General features: G+C 61.3%; 1 protein-coding gene across 1 annotated transcript in view; it reads left to right on the forward strand.

Annotated features, from left to right (window-relative positions):
* The window catches only part of AGAP3 (ArfGAP with GTPase domain, ankyrin repeat and PH domain 3), a 111041-nt gene that overhangs the window by 82816 nt on the left and 8925 nt on the right, over positions 1–19300 (forward strand). Inside the window, exons 12-13 of the mRNA XM_053260366.1 lie at positions 12457–12645; positions 15856–16017. Coding sequence (XP_053116341.1) covers positions 12457–12645; positions 15856–16017 — 351 coding nt within the window. The remainder of the gene's footprint in view (positions 1–12456; positions 12646–15855; positions 16018–19300) is intronic.

Here is a 19300-nt window from a genome sequence, read left to right on the forward strand (position 1 = left end):
GATCCGCTCCCCGCTGCCACTGGGCTGCCAGTTGGGGGGGCGGGGGGGGGGGCTTTCAGGGCTCGCTGCCCCTCCCTGCAGCAGGAGCACAGGAGGGTCTCTGTGCAGTGGGCCTCGGGGGGGGGCACCCTCTCGTGAGCGGAGATGACGCGCCCCCTCTGGGCCCTCCCTGGCTGGCTGCAGCTCTTTTCCTGGCCCTGCCTGGAGGGGCTGCTGGTCCGGGGCCCTCGCCCGCATCGGCCTCCCCCGCCAAGAGGAGCAGGGCAGCGGGGGGCTCCACTCCCGCTCAGGTTCGGGGGGGTCCCACCCAGGGCCCCTCTGCAGTATTCAAGGGCGGGCGGCGGCGGCGGAGGAGAGGCTGAGCAGGGAGGGGCTCCGGCTGCCTGGGCTGGTTTGGCTCCGGTGCCCGGCAGCGGCGTGTCTAGCAGAGGAGCGGGCTGCAGCCCAGGAGCAGGGCCCCGCTTGGCAGCAGCCTCTGCAGGGAGGGCAGCAGGCAATCCCACTGGAAGCCCCGCAGAGCCACTGCCAGCCAGTGACGGACAGGCCACTTCTGGGGCGGGGCGGGGTGGGGCAGGGGGGCTTTCCAAGGGCACAGCCAGTCCCGGAGGCAGCCTGCCTGGAGGGCTGGGGCGGGGGGGTGCTTCTGAGGGGTTGGCCATCCTTGACCTGGCCTTTTCCAAGACCGCCCCCCCCTCGTGGTCCCCCTGGCCGCCCCCTGGGCAGATGAGCTCCTCTTGGCCCCTTAGCCAGGGGCAGGCTGGGCACGCACCTGTCAGGCCCCCCCACCCCTGAGGCAAGGGGCCTCCGGAGGTCCTGCCCCCCCCCCCCGTCCCTCCTGCAGAGCGGCTGGCAGGGAATTTCCCTTGCCTCGGGGGGGGCGCGGGGGGAGCCTGCCCAGTGCTGCTGCCCGCGGAGCTGCTGCTGCCGCTGCCACCCCTTGCAGGCCTCTTGGGGTTGTGGCCCTTCAGGGGCCCTGCAGCCCTCCTGGCCAGAGCTCTGACCTTTCTGGAGATGGGTGTGTGTGTGTGTGTGTGTCTCTATCGGGGGCAGATGCTTTTTTCTTTTTCCCCAGCAGGAAAAAAGGCACTGACATTTTGGGAAAAATAAGAAATCTTTTTAAAAATCAAACCTTAACTTTCTCTAACGCTTTAAGAAAACCAATGTATAATTTAGCATACAACATGGTTTATTGGGTTTATTTATGACACTGAGATATAAAAGGCCTTCACTCCGGTTCGGTCTGTGCTGGCTGGGAAAACAGGGCTGGGGCTTAGTTATGTTTTTAGAAATGGGCAGCAGCCACCGAAGGTGTTGCCATCTGGATTGAGACACCATCTGCAGACCGGCCGCATTCTCATGCAGACAGAGAAGCCACGCGGGGTTTCAAGGGGAAAGCTCCAGACGCAGAGCAGGGCCTCTTCGGGCAACTGAGGAGTAGCAAGAAGTGTGGCGGGGGAGGCAGAGCTCCCAGTCGCACTGCATCCTTCAGCGCATCATCCTCCCGCACAGCAAGTCTCAGGGTCACGGCCACCCTGTGACTAGCTGCCCCAAGCCGTCTTAATCGTGATCATCGCCACTTCCCAGCTTATCCCTGCCATTTATTTTCCCCATGAGAATCGGGGCCTGAAGGGTGACCCAGGGCTTCCAGTGGCCCCAGCACGGATCTCCCGATATACTGAAAAAGAAGTTGTCTGGCAGTCGTGGACGGTGTGTGTGGGGGGGCTCTGCTTTGGATTGGAGCAGTCGTGTTGGGGCGGGGGGGGGTGCTTAACACTTTCCCTGTATGGGCATCCATGGGACCTTTTCTGCCAGCACTTCTGCTCTCCCTCCCTGGCAGTGGCATAGCAAGAGCAGCAGGGGCCTGTGTTCAAATAGTGCTCGTGGCCCCCTCCCTCAGTTTCCCCCCAATTCTCAACCTCGGTGGGGTGCTTCTAGGGAGACTTCTGTGTGGGTGACGGAGACAGAAGGCAGGGGGGGGCAGGCAGGCATTCACAAGAAATGACAGCGGGGGAGCAAGGAGGAGATGGCCAGGCTGTGTCCACTAATGCAGAGAGAAGGGTAACGACACCAGATGAACTTGAAAGCCTAACCCAGGAGGGCAGAGATAGTCTGCTAGAGATGGCGGGGACCTGCTGGGCTGGGGCTCAAGAATGGACGCTAGGAAGGGGAGGGTGTAACTTCTGCAAAAGGAAGACACCCCACCGGGAGTGGCAGGGGGCAGCGGCAGGAGATGCCCAGAAGAGTGTGTGCCGCTGCCCAGAAGTCCTCGCGTCCCGTGGAAAGTGTCTGGGTGCAAAGCAAAGACGGAGAGAGGAACAGAAGCGATACTTTCCCGGAAGTCGAGGAGAGCCCGCCTGGCCAAGCAGAGGATGCGGAGGGCGCCGTCCTTAGACAGGAGCAGGTTTGCAAAGCAGTGGGCTTGTGCAGCCAGGGGGGGCTTCTGCTGCCCTGCCGTCTGCTGGAAGCCCAGCTCTGCTGAGAGGGGGAGGCCCACTCCGCTCCTGGCCTGCCATGCTGGCCACTTCACCTTTCGGAAGGAGGAGGCTCAGCTACCCTTAGCAGCAGGGAAGAATTGGCTCGTGAAAGCTGGAGGAAAGTGACCGCACCATCCTGAAATTCATGACATCAAGGGGAGGGGAAATGGAGTGGAGTCTGATGCGCACCCTTGATTTCAGGAAAGCGGCTTTTACTGCGCTCAGAGGAAAATGAGGCAAAACTCCCTAGCTGGAAATCCTAAAAGACGAAAGAATCCAAGAGGGATGGGAGCTTCGGAAAACTGCAGTGCTGAAGACACAATCACAAGCAATCCCCATGAGAAGGACATTAGGCGAGCTGAGAAGCTAAAGGGCATGTCCAGGAAGTGGAAGGAGGGGCACACAATCAACGTGCAAAAAGGTGGCCTGAACCGCGGAGTTGGGGATGTGGCTGCAGGCCGAAGCTCAACAGGGACCGAGGTGTGCGAGGGATGCCAAAAACAAAGGGGGTGGGGTGAGTTATGGGTCCATCCAGATGGAGAGGAAGGTCAGGGAAGTGGCAGCTCTCTTGCTTGGAGAAGAGGGTGAAATGGCAACGCAGGCGGTGGAGAGAAGGCAGAGCCCTTTTGCTCCTGTTTTGCATCTGTCTTCCCTCTCAAGGGAAATGTGACCCCACCTAGCAACAGATGCACTAATGAATAAAGCCGGGCATCTGCTCTGGATAGGTCAAGAAATGGCAAGAGGGTGGCTACCTTAAATGAACTAAGTCTCTGGGTCCAGATGAATTGCATCCCCAAGTACTGACAGGGCTGTTCTCAGAACCAGTCCCAGAACCCTGCCTGTCATCCCTGAGACCTCCTGGAGAAGATGAGAGATGAGCAAATGTTCCAAAGAGGGGACAAGGAGGACCTGGGAAGGTACAGACCAGCCACCTTGATGTCAAGATGTGGCAGGTCCTAGAACAGAACGGTTATTATGCAGCCAGTGAGCATTTAGAAGAGCATCCAGTCGTCAATAGGAGCCAGCCTGGATTTGTCCAGAACACATCCTGCCGGACTGACCTCATTTCTGTTCAGTAGCTCATGGGAATGCCATGGACACCGTGTGTCTCGATCTCAGCAGAGCCTTTGACACAGTATCCCATGATATCCCTGTGGGCAAGATGGTGAGATGTGAGCAAGACGACATGGCTTTCAGGTGGATTGGCAGGACAGCCGGACCCTGCAAGGCGTCGTTCGTGTCTCCACACCATCCTGGAGGGAGGTACTGAGTGGAGGGCCGAGGGGGCCTAAGCCCTGTGCCAGCCATCAGCAACTTAGAAAAAGAAGCAGAGGAGATGCTTCCCAAATAGGCTGGGGTGGGGAGTAGTCAACACCTTGGAAGACCAACCCAAGATTCAGCCTGATCTGGACAGGCTTGAATATGGGGGCACAGCCAGCAGGATGAAGTTCCATGGAGACCTGTGTCAAGTCCTGCATTGGAGTAAGAAGAATCTGACGCAGAAGTGCAGGATGGGGGAGACCAACCGCCCGTGTGAAAACAGCTAGCAAGCGACAGGCCGGAGAAGAGCCAGTAGCGTGGTGCAGATGCTGAACAAGAAGGCAAGTGTCCCGATCACGAGGAGTCCTTGTCAGACTGCACGTGGATTCCTTTGTCCAATTCTGGATACCACATTTTAAGGAGGGTGCTGGTAAACTGGAACAGTTTCAGAGGAGGGCAGCAACGATGGTGAGGGGTCTGGAAACCAAGTCCCACGAGGAAGGTTTGAAGGAGCTGAGAGGACTCGGGGGAGATCGAGAACAGTTCTCTGGAGGGTGGCCACCAAGGAGGAGGAGCGGACCTGTTCTTGGTGGCCCCCGAGGGCAGGACTGGAGTCACGGGGCTGGCATGACAAGGAAGCCGATTCAGCTTCAGAGGCTAGGGAGAATTTCCTAAGAGGGCCAGGGTGCCTCTTGCAGTGGGAGCGGTTTCCCAGCAGAGGAACTGTCTGCCTCTCCTCACGGGTGGCTTTCCAACAGAGACTGGGCAGCCGGCAGTTGGGGATGTTGTAGAGGCCATTCCTGCACGGAGGAGGGGGTTGGCCTAGAGAGCCCTCCAAGTCTCCTCCCAGTGGAAAAGGTCTCTGCTTCTGAGGCCCATTGAGCTCTCTAAAGACAGTGTGCAGAAGACTGTGGCTGGAGCGGCACAATTTTCAACCACAGCTCACCTTCGGGGATTCTGCATCAACGGCATGTTTGGCTTTCCAAGGCAGGTGAACTAGAGCAGCTGGTTCTCCACAAGAGCTGAAGCTGGTTGCCTTCTCTGGGTGACTGTTTAGAACATAAGAACATCAGAATAGCCCTGCCGGATCGGGCCCAAGGAAGCCCATCTAGTCCAGCATCCTGTTTCACACAGTGGCCCACTAGAAACCGCTGGAACCCCACAGGCGGGAGTTGAAAGGGGCCTGCCCTCTCTCCTGCTGTTACTCCCCTGCAACTGGCACTCAGAGGCATCCTTCCTCTGAGGCTGGAAGTGGCCTATAGCCCTAGGACTAGTAGCTGTTGATGGACCTCTCCTCCGTGAAGTTATCCAAACCCCTCTTAAAGCCATCCACGTTGTTGGCTGTCACCACATCTCGTGGCAGAGAATTCCACAAGTGGATTATGCGTTATGTGGAAAAGTACTTCTGTTTGTTGGTCCTAAATTTCCTGCCAGTCAGTTTCATGGGATGACCCCTGGTTCTAGTGTTCTGTGAGAGGGAGAAGAATTTCTCTCTATCCACTTTCTCCACACCTCTATAGAGGTGATTTTATAGACCTCTATCATGTCTCCCCACAGTCAGCTTTTTTCTAAACTAAGCCCCAGGTGTTGTAGCCTTGCCTCATAAGAAAGGTGCTCCAGGCCCCTGATCATCTGGGTTGCCCTCTTCTGCACCTTTCCCAGGTCTACAATGTCCTTCTTAAGATATGGTGAGCAGAATTGTACGCAGTACTCCCGGTGTGGCCGCACCATAGTTTTGTATAAGGGCATTATAATATGAGCCGTTTTATTTTCAACCCCCTTCCTAATGATCCCTAGCATGGAATGGCAATCCACACATGGACTTGTCCCCTTATCCCATGACTGCTAAGTTTTCTCAGGAATCTTTGATAAGGAATTTTGTCGAAAGCTTTTTGGAAGTCCAGGTATATGATGTCAACTGGATCACCTTGATCCACACACTCGTTGACACTCTCAAAGAACTCCAAAAGGTTTGTGAGGCAAGATTGACCTTTGAGGAAGCCATGCTCGTTCACTCCCAGCAGGGCCTGTTCTTCTAGGTGCTTTACAGTTTTATCCTTGAGGATGCTTTCCATCAATTTACCTGGAAAGGATGTTAAGCTAACTGCCTGAAATTTCCCAGATCGCCCCTGGATCCTTTTTTGAAAATTGGTTTTACATTGGCTACTTTCCAATCCTCCAGTACAGAGCCTGATTGCAAGGATAAGTTAGATATTTCAGCAAGGAGGTCGGCAATTTCACATTTGAGTTCTTTTTGGATGGATGCCCTCCGGCGCTCTTGGATGGATGCCCTCCGGTGCTGGAGATTTTCTAGTTTTCAGCTTTTCCAGAAAGTTTAGAACATCATCTCTTGTCACTTCTATCTGACTCCGCTCTCTAGCCTCCATCCCTAAAAAGCCTGGTTCAGGAACAGGTGTATGCTCACTATGCTCTGCCGTGAAGACAGATGCAAAGAACTCATTTAACTTCTCTGCAACCTCCATGTCCTCCTTAATCCCTTTTACTCCATCATTGCCTAATGGCCCAACTGCCCCCCTGGATGTTTTCCTGCTTCTGACATATTTAAAGAAGTTTTTGGTATTCCCCTTGATGCTTTTAGCTAAACGTTCCTCAAACTCTCTTTTCGCCTCCCTTATTGTCGCCTTGCATTTCTTTTGCCAGAGTTTTTGTTCCTTTCTGTTCTCTTCATTTAGACAGGCCTTCCAATTTCAGAAGGAAGTCTTCTTCCTTTTGATGGCTTCCTTGACATTGCATGTTAGCCATGCTGGCATCCTTCTGGAGTTAGTGGTACCTTTCCTCCTTTTGGGTATACAACCTAACTGGGCTTCCAGTATTGTGGTTTTGAGTAAATTCCATGCATTCTGGAGTGAAGTGACTCTCCTGGTTTTCTCTTTCAGCTTTCTTTTCCTCATATTCCTCATTTTGGAGAAGTTTCTTCTTCTGAAATTCAAAATGTCTGTGTAAGACTTCCTTGTTGATTCTCTCCCCACATGTATGCTGAATTTGATCACACTATGGTCACTGTAAGGGTCGATGACACTGACATCATGCACCAGGTCCTGGGTGCCACTCAGAATTAAGTCCAAGGTCGCCTTCTCTCTGGTCGGTTCCATGACCAACTGTTCTAGGGCACGATAATTCAACATATATAGAAATCTGACCTCTTTGTCATGACCTGACTGTGAATTTACCCAGTCTATGTATGGGTAATTGAAGTCACCCATGATTACAGCCCTGCCTCTCCTTGACCCCTCCCTGATTTCCTCCTGCAACTCCCAGTCACTGTCGGCATTTTGATCTGGAGGGCGATAGCACGTCCCCAGTAGCACGTTCCCTTTCCGGCCTTGTATTGTCACCCACAGGGTTTCTGTGGAGGACTCCAGTCCACCTAGATTTTCTCGCTTGTTGGATTCTATGCCTTCTATACAGTGCTATTGCACCTCCAAGGCACCCCTCCCTGTCCTTTCTATAGCGTTTCTATCCAGGGAGAAGAGTGTCCCACCGGTTCTCGCTGTTCCACCATGTTTCTGTTATGCCCACTATATCTATTTCTGCGTTAGCAACCAAGCACTCCAGCTCACCCATCCTGGCTCAGAGGCTTCTGGCACTGGCATATAAGCACCTATACACGGAATCTCTTACCTGATGTGTGCTAACTTTCTTTTGACTCTTTGACCAGTGGGCACAGCCTTCTGTCTGCTCTTTATGTGGTTCTGCTCTGTCCCCTTCTGTTTTCTCTGAATCCTTTGCACCCTCACACATTAAAGGATGGCATTTGCCCAGTTCCTGTCAGCTATTCCCCAAGCATCATTTTAAAAGTTGCAATACTCTGGGAAGTACCCCTTCCCCTGCTGACTTTCTATCTTCATGACTGTTTTTGTTGGCTGTTTACACTATTTAGAGATAGTTTATTAGAAGGCTAGGTCTCAGCTGTAGTGGTCAGCTATTTAACTGTCCAAACAGCCTTTCCCAAGAATATGAGGGAGGGTTTTGTACTTACCTTCTCTTCTCCACCAGCCTCCTTGTGATCGCAGGGGCTTGTTCCAGGCTCCCCCGCACACTTCCCGCTGAACTCCCACAAAACTCCAATGTCCTGTTCGCTATGCTCTCAGGCCTTCACCTCTTATGTAGAGAGTAGGCTTCAAATTGAGACACAGGATGTGGCTCAGAGGAATGTGGGGCCTCCCACAGCCCTAGCTGACTCCACCCCCGCCAGGCAGGGACAAACAAAAATACTAGAGTTTGCTAGCCCTGGCAAATCACAGAGAGAGAGAGAGAGAGAGAGAGAGAGAGAGAGAGAGAGAGACACTAGGACTTATCCCTTAAAGAGAAACCAGCCTCTCAAAATCTCCCCTCCTCTTGATAGTTAGTTTGAAGGGGGGAAAGGCTTGATGTTGTTCTGTTTAGAAAAGCTTGCTCACCTCCTGAAGCTGCTTCTGCTCTTCCCAGAGTAGGCTTCAAACTCTGCGCAGCACATGCCTCTGGCAGGGGTGGGTTGCAAAGAGGAGCGGAGGAGACGCAGTCCTGGCATGACAGGGTCAGAGCAAGGCTCCTCCCACACACCCCGCCAGCTACCAGGGCATCCGACCCATTGCTCTCCCACCATCCCTGACCCTTCTTATTAGTGCTATAGAACTGTGAGGGTGCTGGTTGCTCCACTTCCACTCAGCTGGATCAGGGCCCACTGGGGCGTGAGGGGTGCTTGTCCCCGGGCAAGGCTCAATCTGTGCAAGGGAGGCTGAAGCCTCAGGCCAGAGAAGTGGATCGAGCAGGGGAGAGGAGAAGCATCAGTCAGGTGCACCAGGGCCAAGGGCAGGGCGGGGCGGGGGGAGCATCCAGAGTCAAGGGCAGCCAAGCTAGAGAGGAGTTGGGTGTATTTGGGGGCAGGCAAGCAAGGGTCGTAGGCAGGCTGTGTCATGGGTGGGGCAGGGAGGCTCCGTCTCGTCTGGGGAATCATGGGAGGATTCTTCTGAGTCAGAGGCCAGAGGACAGCCAAAGCAGCAGCCGGTTCTGGGCCCCCATCCCAGTTCATCCCCTCTGCTGCCTGGCTGGGTTAGGCTTGGGGCCCAGGGTGAGGGCAGCCAGAGGCCCCGAGAGTCTCCGGCCTGGGCTGCAGGCATCTGCCTGGCTGTGTGTGGCTGCCGCCTTGGGGCCCGATTGGCCCTGGCCGCTCCTTAGCGCAGGGGTGGCGTTGTGGCTGCCCGGCTGGCCGGCCGGCCTGCCTTCTGGGTGCCGCCTGCAGGAAAGCAGCCCCACCAGGCATCTGCTGCGTCCGGGGGGGCCACCAGCGCAGACCCAGCCGTGCCCTCCAGCAGTGGCTTGGAGTCTGTTCCTCGGGGGCCAGAGAGTGGCTGCTGCTTCTCTTCTCCACGGGAGTCCTCCGGAAACGGCTCTTTCCCCACGGCCCTGTCCGTGTCGTGCCACTTCAAGGACGCCTTTCAAGCTGCACAGCTCCGTCTGTGTTTCTCCCTGCTCCCCACCACCGCAAGCCCCTTACTGACCTGAGGGTCCTGTCCACTGCGCACCCCCGCCCCCCCCGGCCGGGTGGCTTTGTCTCCTGCCACGAGGCCCCCCCAGGATCCGGGATCCATCGAGCCCTGCGATCCGAGGAGGAGGAGGAAGCGCTCCAGGGAGAGGCGGGAGGCCAGAAGAGCTGGGCAGGGGTCCTTCCTGCAGGGGGTGGGGGGCGTCCAGACGGCCCCTTGCAGGGCAAAGCAGCAGTCCAGGACAGGCGAGCGGCCCCTTGCGGGAGACGGGTCTGGCTTGCGGCAGGCTGCCCTGGAGGGCCCCCACCCCCCCGCCCAGGCTCAGGGGCACCTGGAGGGGGGGGCTTGGCCGCTGCTGCTGCCTGCCCGCCCGCCTGCCTGCCTGCCTGCCTGCCGGCCGCCCCCTCCTCTCCCGCAAGGGAAGGCAGCTTGAGAGATGGATGTGGCAGCCCGAGCCAAGCGCCAGCTAATTACCCTTCCGAGTGTGTCTTGTAAATTAAGGGCTAATTAGAGGCAAAGTCAGTGTCATGGTTTACACGTGTTTCTGAGGCGCTGAACCAGGGGGAGGGGGAGTGCAGCGAGCAAAGAGCAAGCAGGCCTGTCGCTCATTCTGCGGGGGGGGGGGCACGCCAGAGCAGAGCGGCTGCAGCTAGGCAGGCACCTGGGGGCTCCGGCGTGCCCCCCCCCGCCTTTCCCTCTGCCCCCCCCCCATGCCTGCTCCTGCTCCTGCTCCTGTGGGTGTGCCTGCCTCCCCCCATACCCCCCCTCTCCAGCCCCACTGCAGGCACCACCCCAGAGGAGGAGGCGGGGCCAGGCTGAGCCTGCTGAAGGCCCGGCCATCCCCCCGGAGCCCGGGCACTTGGCCCTCCGGCCTGGGAGGCCCTGAAGGAAGCCCGGCTTGGGCCTGGGTCTGCTGTGTGGCTGCTGGGGCCGGGCCAGCCCTCTCCAGAGCGGCAGCCTCGGGGGCGGGGGGGGGGGCTTGGGCTGCGCTGCTCCTCAGGCCTGGAGGGTGCCCGTCCCGGCTGCTGAGGGCTCCCGGGCCCAGGGCGAGGAGGAGCCTTGGGGGCCTCTGTGGCGGCTGGGGGCAGGGCAGGGACCAGCTGGGGGGTGCCGCTGCTGGGGGCCCCTTCTGTGCCCAGAGCCTTCACGTGGTGGTGCCGGGGGTCAGGGGGGGCCTCCGGAAGGCACTTTGCCCCTGACTGAGACTTGGACCCAGCCCTAGCTGGGCATGCCGTTTGCACCACTCATGATGATCGATGGTCTTGTGGCAGCAAGCAGGACTGGTCCCCTTAGCTCAGCAGGGTCCACCCTGGTTGCATCTGAATGGGAGACCTGATGTGTGAGCACTGCAAGAGATTCCCCTCAGGGGATGGAGCCGATCTGGGAAGAGCAACTAGGCTCCAAGTTCCCTCCCTGGCAGCATCTCCAACGAGATTGGGCTGGGAGAGAGACTCCTGCCTGCAACCTTGGAGAAGCTGCTGCCAGTCTGTGAGGACAATACTGAGCGAGAGGGACCAAGGGTCTGACTCAGTGTGCGGCAGCTTCCTATGTTCCAATGATGATGTCTTTTGGCCTCCTGCTCAAGACAGGATGGGAGTATCTCCGTGGGCTGGAGAGGATCTCGCTGGGTCCTTGCTTTTTCTCGCAGCCAAGGGAATTCACCGAAGCCTGGGTTCCAGGAGAATTCCCTTGGTTCCTTGATTGAACCCTACAAGGTCTTTCGTTTGTGCTGCTCTTTCTCGCGTCTCCCATGAATTTGGCACCCCCCCAAGTGTGGCCACCCTAGAGAGAGAGGTGGGAATCCTGGAACAACCCCAAAGGGAGCATTCAGCATGGACAGGGCCAGCCAAGCAGAGGGGATCAAGGAGTGTGATGGCCACGCTCCACTGGGCCGCTTGGGGAGAGGAGGCCACAAGGAGCACTGCAGCCTACCCTGGTGTTGGAGGAGCGCCAGAGGCCCCAGGCCAGCAAAGGCCGCAGCCGAGCAAGAGGGGGGCCAAGTTGTTGCTGCATAGAAACAAGTCTCCGCGCATTTCGAGGGAAGAAGGCTTCCTCTTCAGGGGAAAGTTTTTATCCGACACAGTGCAAGACATTTCTCTAACAGGTCGTTTGTCCCTCTTTGGGGCTTTCCCCTGAAGAAGTCGTCTTACCTTGAAATGTGCTGGGACTCGTTTCTGTAAAGCAACAGCTTTGCCCCTCCGGCAGGGCTCTCTGCTCCGTGGGCTGCAGCAGGCTCTGGGCTCCCTCCGTTCTGCTGAGCTTTCTGTGCCTGGTGCTCTCCTCATTATCGGGGGGGGGGGGGGCCTTTGGCTGGCAGCGCCCTCCCCTGGGAGACAGCGGCAGGGCTGGGCTGGGCGTGAGGAGAGTGAAGGGGAGCCCACCTCTTCCCCGGAGGAGGCTTCGTTGGGCGCCATCCATCCAGCCAGCCACAGACCGCCACAGGGCGTGATGGCTGTGCAGCCCCTGAGAGGCGGGGGGGGGTGAGGTGTGGAGCCTGCAGCCCCGGGCCCTGGGCCGGCCACTCTGCCACTGGCCTCCCTGCGCCTGCCCTCATCCTGCCCCCACGGGGGGAGCCCTCGAGCCCGGATGGCCCGCCGTGCGGCCGGATTCCTTCCCCGCCGGAAGAGGCCTTCCGGGCGCCCCCCTGCTCTTCTTCACCTCCAGACCGCCATTTGGGGGTGGGAAGCATCCGTCCCATGGGCTCCCTGGGCCCCTCCAGCTGCCCCGCCCCACAGGAAGGCCAGGCCAGGCCAGGCCGCTCCCAGGACCACGGACAGCTCCATGGGGCAAGTTGCTCTGACAGCAGCAGGCGGGCTCCTAACCCCAGCCCCAGCCCCGCCTGCCTGCAGAGCGGAAGCCTCCTGGCTCGCCTCCCTCTCTGGCCCTGCCTCACCTGTTCCCAGTGCTGGCATGGGGGGGGGGGCTTGGGTCCCGAGGGTGCCGTTTTCGGGCACTAGGGCTCTGCTGCTGCTCCAGCGATGTGGCTGGGGGGGGGTAGCGGGCCAGGGCTGGCTCCCGTGCGGGTCCCGCCTCTGCAGGGTCAGACTCGGAGACACAAACCTCTGCCCAGGGATGCCTTTGCATGGGCCAGGAGGCTGTGTGGTTGGGGGGCGTGATTCCGCCTGCCTGGGTGGGTCAGGCGCCTCTTCCCACTGGGGGTCTTCTCTGGAGCGGGGCGTCTGCCCTCCCCCCATGCTGCTCGCCCCAGGATTGGTCCTGTCCTCCCCCCCCCGCAGGTGCCCCCCACTCGGCCAGCAGCACCTCCCTGCACTCCGAGCGCTCCGGCAGCGGCACCACCCTCGTCGGCTTCAGCATCAAGGCGGAGGGCGGTGGGGGCAGCGGCATGCACCAGCGGTCCTACTCCGTCTCCAGCGCCGACCAGTGGAACGAAGCGGTCGTCATCCCCAGCAGTGTGCCGAACCCCGGTGAGTGGGTTTGTGGGCCTGGAGTAGACCTTCCACTTCTACAGGTATGGGGCGGGCTGGAGAGGAGGGAGTGCCCCCCTGGGAGGGCAGGGGGGCACTCCAGCCAGCGGTGGCCAGGCCCACTGGTGTTTGGTCTCTCCCCATGGCCTGGTCCGTCCTCCTGTCTCTCTGCCCCGCCCTCTCGGGGGGTAGAGGCCTGAGACCACGGAGGCGGAAGCAAGCAGGAGGTGTGGGGCTCCCTCTGCCCCTCACGGCCTCCTCTGTCATACTCACTCCGCTTAGAGAGAGCGGCAGCCTCTGTGGCTTCCTGTGGAAATGAAGCTAGGAGGAGAGCCGGCCTGGTGGGGGCAAGCCGGACTGGTCCCCTTAGCTCAGCAGGGTCCACCCTGGTTGCATCTGAATGGGAGGCTAGAAGTGTGAGCAGCTCTGGAAGAGATTCCCCCCCTCGGGGGACGATGGGGCCACTCTGGGAGGAGCAGAAGGAGGTCCCAAGTCCCCTCCCTGGCAGCATCCTCAAAATAGGGCTGAGAGAGACTCCGGCCTGCACCCTTGGAGAAGCTGCTGCCAGTCTGTGAAGACAAGACTGAGCTAGAGGGAACTATGGCCTGACTCAGTAGATGGCAGCTTGCTGTGTTCCTGTGAATGGGTCTCTGCCCCAAGGAGCTTACCCTGCAGTTGGGAGTGGGGAGGGGAAAGGGAGAGGCGGGGAGTGCCGATCGAGGCAGAAAACAAGTAACTGTAAAGGGGCATGTGCCGAGTCCATGGCGGGAGGTAGAACAGCATTTTGCAGGGAGTTGGGACTCAGCAAAGATGCCGGGCCTGGTGAGGGCACAGAGGGGAAGGCTGCGCAGGGCTTGTGGGCAGCGAGGACGGGCTTCCTTCCTTCCAGCCCTCTGGGGCAGAAAGGGGAGCTGGCGCCCTTGGTGGGGGGGCCAGAGTAGGGGCAGGGCCTCTTTCTTCCTCTGCCCGTGGCTGGCTGAGCGGAGGAGGCCGGATCCCTCCCTCCCTCCCTCCCGCACGGATGTTTCAGGACAGTTGAGTGAATTAAAATAATTCATACATTTCCCAACGTAGCCACTTTGCCGAATTGGAAAATAAATGCTTCTGTGCGGCATCCATCACTCGCTGCTTCCTGGCTCTGCCGCCGCACTCAAAAAGCAGTTAAATGCACATCAAGAGTGGAGGAGCCTTCTCCGCGGCTGCTCGCCCCCTTGTCGTTCTCATTAGCGCGGCAGCCGCCCCCCCACTCGCTCCCAGGGGCTTTCGCAGTTTAAAGAGAGCCTCTTTATGATCATTACCGGAGTCCGACTGCGCCGCCGCCATTTGGAGCTCGGGAGGCCCCTCATTTGTAACTGTGAAAAACTATCAATTTCAGCCCGCCTGATGCAGCGCCTCCATCATCGGCCCCATCAGCTCCCTGCTGGAAGCGAATTAATCAGACTGTTACTGCTGATGGGGCAGAGCCAGCCAGCGGCGGCGGCGGCGAGGAGGAGGAGGAGGAGGAGGAGGAGGAGGGGAGGGCGGGAGTGCAGCCAGCGCTGGGGCTGGGGCTGGCTGGGCACCCTTGCCAGTTAAGGCCAAGCCAATGGTGGCAAGGCAGGCGGCGGCGGGGGGGTGGGGGGGTGGCTGCTTAGCGGGAGCCCGGAAGGAAGGGCGCTCAGGCGCAGCAGGAACTGGCGGAGGCCGGCCATCGGAAGGGCTTCTGGTTGCCTCCAGGAAACCGCCCGCTGGGGCCTGGAGCCCTTTGAGGCCTGCTCCCCTGCGAGAGGGTCCCGGTTCCCGGCTGCCTCTTCCCCGGCCCATAGCTGGGGCTGCACGTTTCCATGGGGCTTCGGACAGGAGATGGTGACCGGCTCCAGTGGACGGAGGGGGGGGGCTGAGAAGGGGGCGCAGGGAGAGGTCAGGTGAGCGTGCTCAGGGGGGGGGGGCTCAGGGACCCTCCCCAGACCCAGAGCGATGCGCTGGCCCTCTGCCCCAAACCATGCCTGCTCCCAAGGGCCCCCAGGAGCCTTTGCCTGAAGTCATTGGGTTGCCCCCCCAGGCACAGAGGAGGGCCACCCCATGGCCAGGGCAGGCTCTGCCCACTGCTGCTGCCGCTTGCCAGGGCAGGGGGAGTGCCAGCATGGGAGCGCGGGCAGGGACGGGGGTGGGCGTGCTTGTAGGCAGACCCGCCTCTCCTGTGCCTCCGCCCCTGCTGAGACCTGGGGGGGGAGTGGGGGGGCAGAGCTCCCAGCAGCCCTTGCAGTGGAGACCGAGGCCAAGGCCTTCCTCAGACCTCCTTGCCCGGCCCGGCCCATACCCCCCCCCGCCCCCCCATCTCCCTAGTGTGTCCCATCAGGCTGGGGGTAGGGTGAGGAAGAGGTGGCGGCCCACAGGGGGGAGTCTGCAGTCCTGCCCCGTCAGGGTGGGGCTGCCCTCTGGAGCGTCTCCTTCCTGCCCTGGGCCCCTCCTGAGCAGCTGGGCTGGGGGGGTTTCCAGTGAAGGGGGGTCTGTTGCCAGCCGGATGGAGCCTCCCCAGGCAGCCGGGGGACGGGACTTGCACGGGATTCCTTCCGGGGGGGGCTCCGTCTGCAGGGCTGATGCCCCCCCCTCCGGGAGCAAGCTGCCTCTGGGCGGGGCGGGGGGGGCTGGGAGCCGAGGAGCTGCCCTGCTGCCCTAGAGGTGGGGGGGCAGGCGTGGGGCGGCAGCGGAGGGCCTGGCCCACCTCCGGGCAGGAGCGCTTGGCTGCTGATTGGAAGCAGAAGCGCTCCTTGCTCTGCTGGAATTGAATGTCAGCCTCTTCTGATTTTGTTGCTGGTCTCTAATGAAATTTGACATTTAATGGTGAGAGCCCAGGCAGCGTGTGTGTGTGTGCGCGCGCGTGCGTGTGTGTGTGATCGGAGCTTGATTAGCGCACTCTAATTGACAGTAATTAGCCAGCTCCCTGATTGTTTCTAATTCTGCTATTAATTGTAAGGAACAGTATGATTGAGGATAAATTTGGCGCGGAGCAGCCAGGGAGGCATCTCCTCAGCACCATCGCAGGCGCCTGTGGAGACCCTCCTGTTCCTGCCCCAATGCGTGCACCAAGGGCGGGGGGCGGGGGGGCAGCCAAGCGCTGGGCCTGGACCCAGGATCCTGGGCGGGGGGGGCTGTGGGTCGGTGACTTGGGGGGGGGAGCACGGGCCGGGCCGGACCCCTCTGACTCGGTCCCCCTTCTTCTGCCCCCAGCCAACAGTGCCGCCGACTCCCTCAGCTCCAGCCCCAACGTCTCCAGCACTGCCAGCCCCAAACTGGACCCGCCGCCCTCCCCGCACGCCAACCGGAAGAAGCACCGCCGGAAAAAGAGCACCGGCAGCAGCCGGCCGGACGGGGCCAGCGCGGTGGCTGAAGGTACCCGCCGGCAGGGGGCGCCTGGCTGCTCCTGCCCCGGCCCCTCCCCTGGGACTGGGACTGGGACTGGGGGGGGCCAGGAGGGCTGCTCCCAGGCCTCTTCCCGAACCGCAAGGCCCTTCCCCAAGGGGTGGGCGGCCTGGGGGGGCTGCCTCCGCCTCTGGGCAAGGGGCCCGCTCCTGCTGCCCCCCCCCCACCCCCCGTGGCTCTTGGCCCTCATGACGGGCCTCCTTTCCACCGGCCTTGTCACCAGGTTCCCTGCTTGCGGGGGGGGGAGGGAGGTGGGGGGGTGGCTGCCCATGGGGGAGGCAGCTTTGGTCCACAGCTCTGCCAGGGCCCAGCCCTGGAGACACCCCCTCCCTGTGGGGAGCTGCACCCACAGCCAAGAGCAACCTTGGGCAGGATGTGGCCCCGTAGTGACACCGTGGGGAGGGGAGAGCCCTCCCTCTCCAAAGCCCAGCCGCAGTCCATGGATGCCGCCCCCCCCCCCGAGGTTCCCCCCCGTGACGTCTTCTCTGGGGCTTGCCTGCGGCTGGTGCTGGGAGAAGTGCAGAGCCCCAGGGGGCGGGGCAGGCCAGAGAGGGCCCCCCCCCGGCTGCTCCTGATGGCCGGGAGAGGCTGCCTGCGGGGAGAGGAGGAGGAGGCGGGGGCCCCCCCTTGCTTGATTCCCCCCCAGCACCCTTTGGGGACAGGGGACCATTCCGGGCCTCGGCTGGTGCCTTTGTGTATTTGTAGTTAGCCGCTTGGATGGCCTCTTCCATGAAGGCCAGAGGGCCCAACCCCGCCCCCCCCCCCCGAGAGGGAGACTCTGCTCTGAGCTCCTCCGGGGCCCCCCTTCTGCTCAGGAAGCCCCACACTGCCCCATCTGGCGGTAGCAGGTCTTGGGTCGGGGGGGGGGGGCTGTGCGCGGGGGAGGCCGGCCCTTTGCATTCCTGACCCCAGTTCTCCCAGTTCTCCCACCAGCGATGCAGGGGTGGGGCGGAAGGACCAGTGCCTGAGCGGGGAGGAAGCCCCCCCCCCCCGGCTTGGCCCCTCTCCCGGCAGCCCGATCCTGCCCGCCGGGCGCGGCTGCTCCCTGGCAGCTGGCGGAGGCCCCAGAGCCTCAGGTAGGGGCCCCGGGAGAGGGAGAGGCCTGGGGATGAGTTGCCATCCGCTGCTCTCATCTAGGAGGTAATCAGAGGCGAGGACGTGCCGCGCAACCGAATCTTCCTTGTTCTGAAGTATCATAAATCACGCGAGGAGCGGTTGCTTTTTTACATGGCCGCATGTTGAAGGGGGGGGGAGGGAGGGGGGTGTCAGGCTGCTCAGGGAGCGTCTGCCAAGTGCCGGCTCTCTCCCTCCAGGGGCTGCAGGGATGGAGCAGCAGCAGGACCCCGATGCGGGGGGTGGGGGGAGCAGCCCCCTGCAAGGAAAGCCCCCCCCCGATCTCTGTGGGGCTCCTTCCCCGAGAGGCGCGGCTGCTGCCCCGGAGAGTGAAGGCCTCGCAGGCTTAGGGAGTGGCGCCTGGCCAGGGCCTGACAGCCCAGAACGCACCCCTTGGCGGGGGGGGGGGAGGTGGGGGCGAGTCGGGCGCTTGGGGCTTAAGAGCCACCAGAGAACGGATGGCCGGGCTGGGGTGTGTGGGATGCCGGCTGCCAGGGGCTGCCACCGGAGCGCCCCCACCCCACAGACCCTGCCGGGGGGGGGGGGGCAGGCATGAGGGAGGGAAGGCGTGAGGAGCAACCCCTCGATGCTGTCTGTGGGGTGGGGAGGAAGACGTGTTTGGGGTCTTGGAGAGGTGGGTCATTAGGCTGGGCAGGGGGGGCTTAGGAAATGGGGGGGGCTTCTCAAGTGATCTGCCCCCTGGCCTCCCCCCGGCGACCTCTGCTGCCCAGGACCCTGCCCCTCCTCGGAGCCCAGGACGTGGGCTTTCTGGGCACCCCCCTGCCCTCCCACTGCCCCCTGGACTCGGTCTGGCTGCCTTGCCGGTGCTGTTTGCCGGGGGGGGGGGCTGTCCCTGATGCACTCAGACAGGTTAGGAATATTGGGTTTAATGAGCTGCAAAATGAGGCGGGAGCCCAGCGACATTTACGAATGGCGGCCGCCGCCTCCCGCTCGCTCCCCAGCGCCTGCCGCCCCGTGCTGGAGCTCCCCAGTCGCTCCGGCTTCTCTGGCGGGCAGCTGCACCCAGGCCCGTCTGGGGAGGCCCCCCCCCCCCGCCCCAGCCCGAGAAGGGCCTCTGGAGGCAGGCACAGGGGGGGGCGGGGGGGCTGCCTGGCCGGGCTCTGGCTCCCCTGCTCCCAGCCTGCCCTGGCTAATTTCCCTCTCATTTGGAGGGCTTGTTGCGAGGCGGCAGCGTGGGAGACGGGGTCGCGGGGTTAACACCCATTAGCAGCGGCAGCTCGGCCTCGCTTGCTCCGGCAGTACTTCAGAGCATTCAGTCTGTAAAACATCATCAAAAAATAATCAGGAGACGCGGCGGCGCTCGCTCAGTCCGCTGCCCGCTAATTCCCGGGGAGCTGCCGGCCCGCACTTTCCCTGGTGGTGGCGGCGGCGGCGGAGCCTCTCGGCAGCCCGGCCCAGCCCACAGCCACAGCGGCCCCCGCCCGCCCGCCCGCCCGGCCCAGCCTCTCGTCAAATTAACCAAATGCGCCTCTAATTTCTCAGTTGGTCAGTCACTGAGCTAATGAGTTGGCGGGGAGGGGGCTTCACTGCAGGGCCCCAAGGCGGGCGGGCGGGCGGGGGGCTGCGCACTGAGCCGCTGAGCTCTCCCTCTCCAGCTTGTTTCCCAGCCCTGGCAGCAAGGCAGAGCCCCTTGCCCAGGGCGGGCAGGCAGACCCACGGATGGAGGGGGGCCGGTGGCTGGCGGGGAGCAGGGCAGGGGCCGCCGTGCGGGAGGGGCCCCTGAGCTCCAGCCAGCCCAGCTCCTGCAAGAGGAGTGCTCGAACCCCTGGCCCTCTGGGCGGCCCTCAAGCCAGGGCCAGCTGCTCCCGGGGCAGAGGAGAGCCCGGCAGCAAGTGAGCGGGGAGTGGGTTGTGAGGGGATCCCCTGCAAGGACAGACTGGAGGCCAGGAGCTCTTCCCCGGGGAGGAGGACCAGCCCACAGAAGGGAGGAGCGGGGCGGCAAGAGGGAGCAGCCCCACCCCCGGTGTGCCTAGACCTGGGGGCCTGCGTGGGCAGCAGATTCACCACCCTGGCTGACAGGATAGTTCCACTGAAATTAAAACGACAACTTAGGCAATACCTGGTTTGTTCTTTGAATTTCAGTGGCTCTGCTTTGAGTCATTTTCTTCCTCGGGGCCTG

The sequence above is a fragment of the Hemicordylus capensis genome, chromosome 6 (genome assembly GCF_027244095.1).
Source record: "Hemicordylus capensis ecotype Gifberg chromosome 6, rHemCap1.1.pri, whole genome shotgun sequence".
NCBI classification, from domain to species: Eukaryota; Metazoa; Chordata; class Lepidosauria; order Squamata; family Cordylidae; genus Hemicordylus; species Hemicordylus capensis.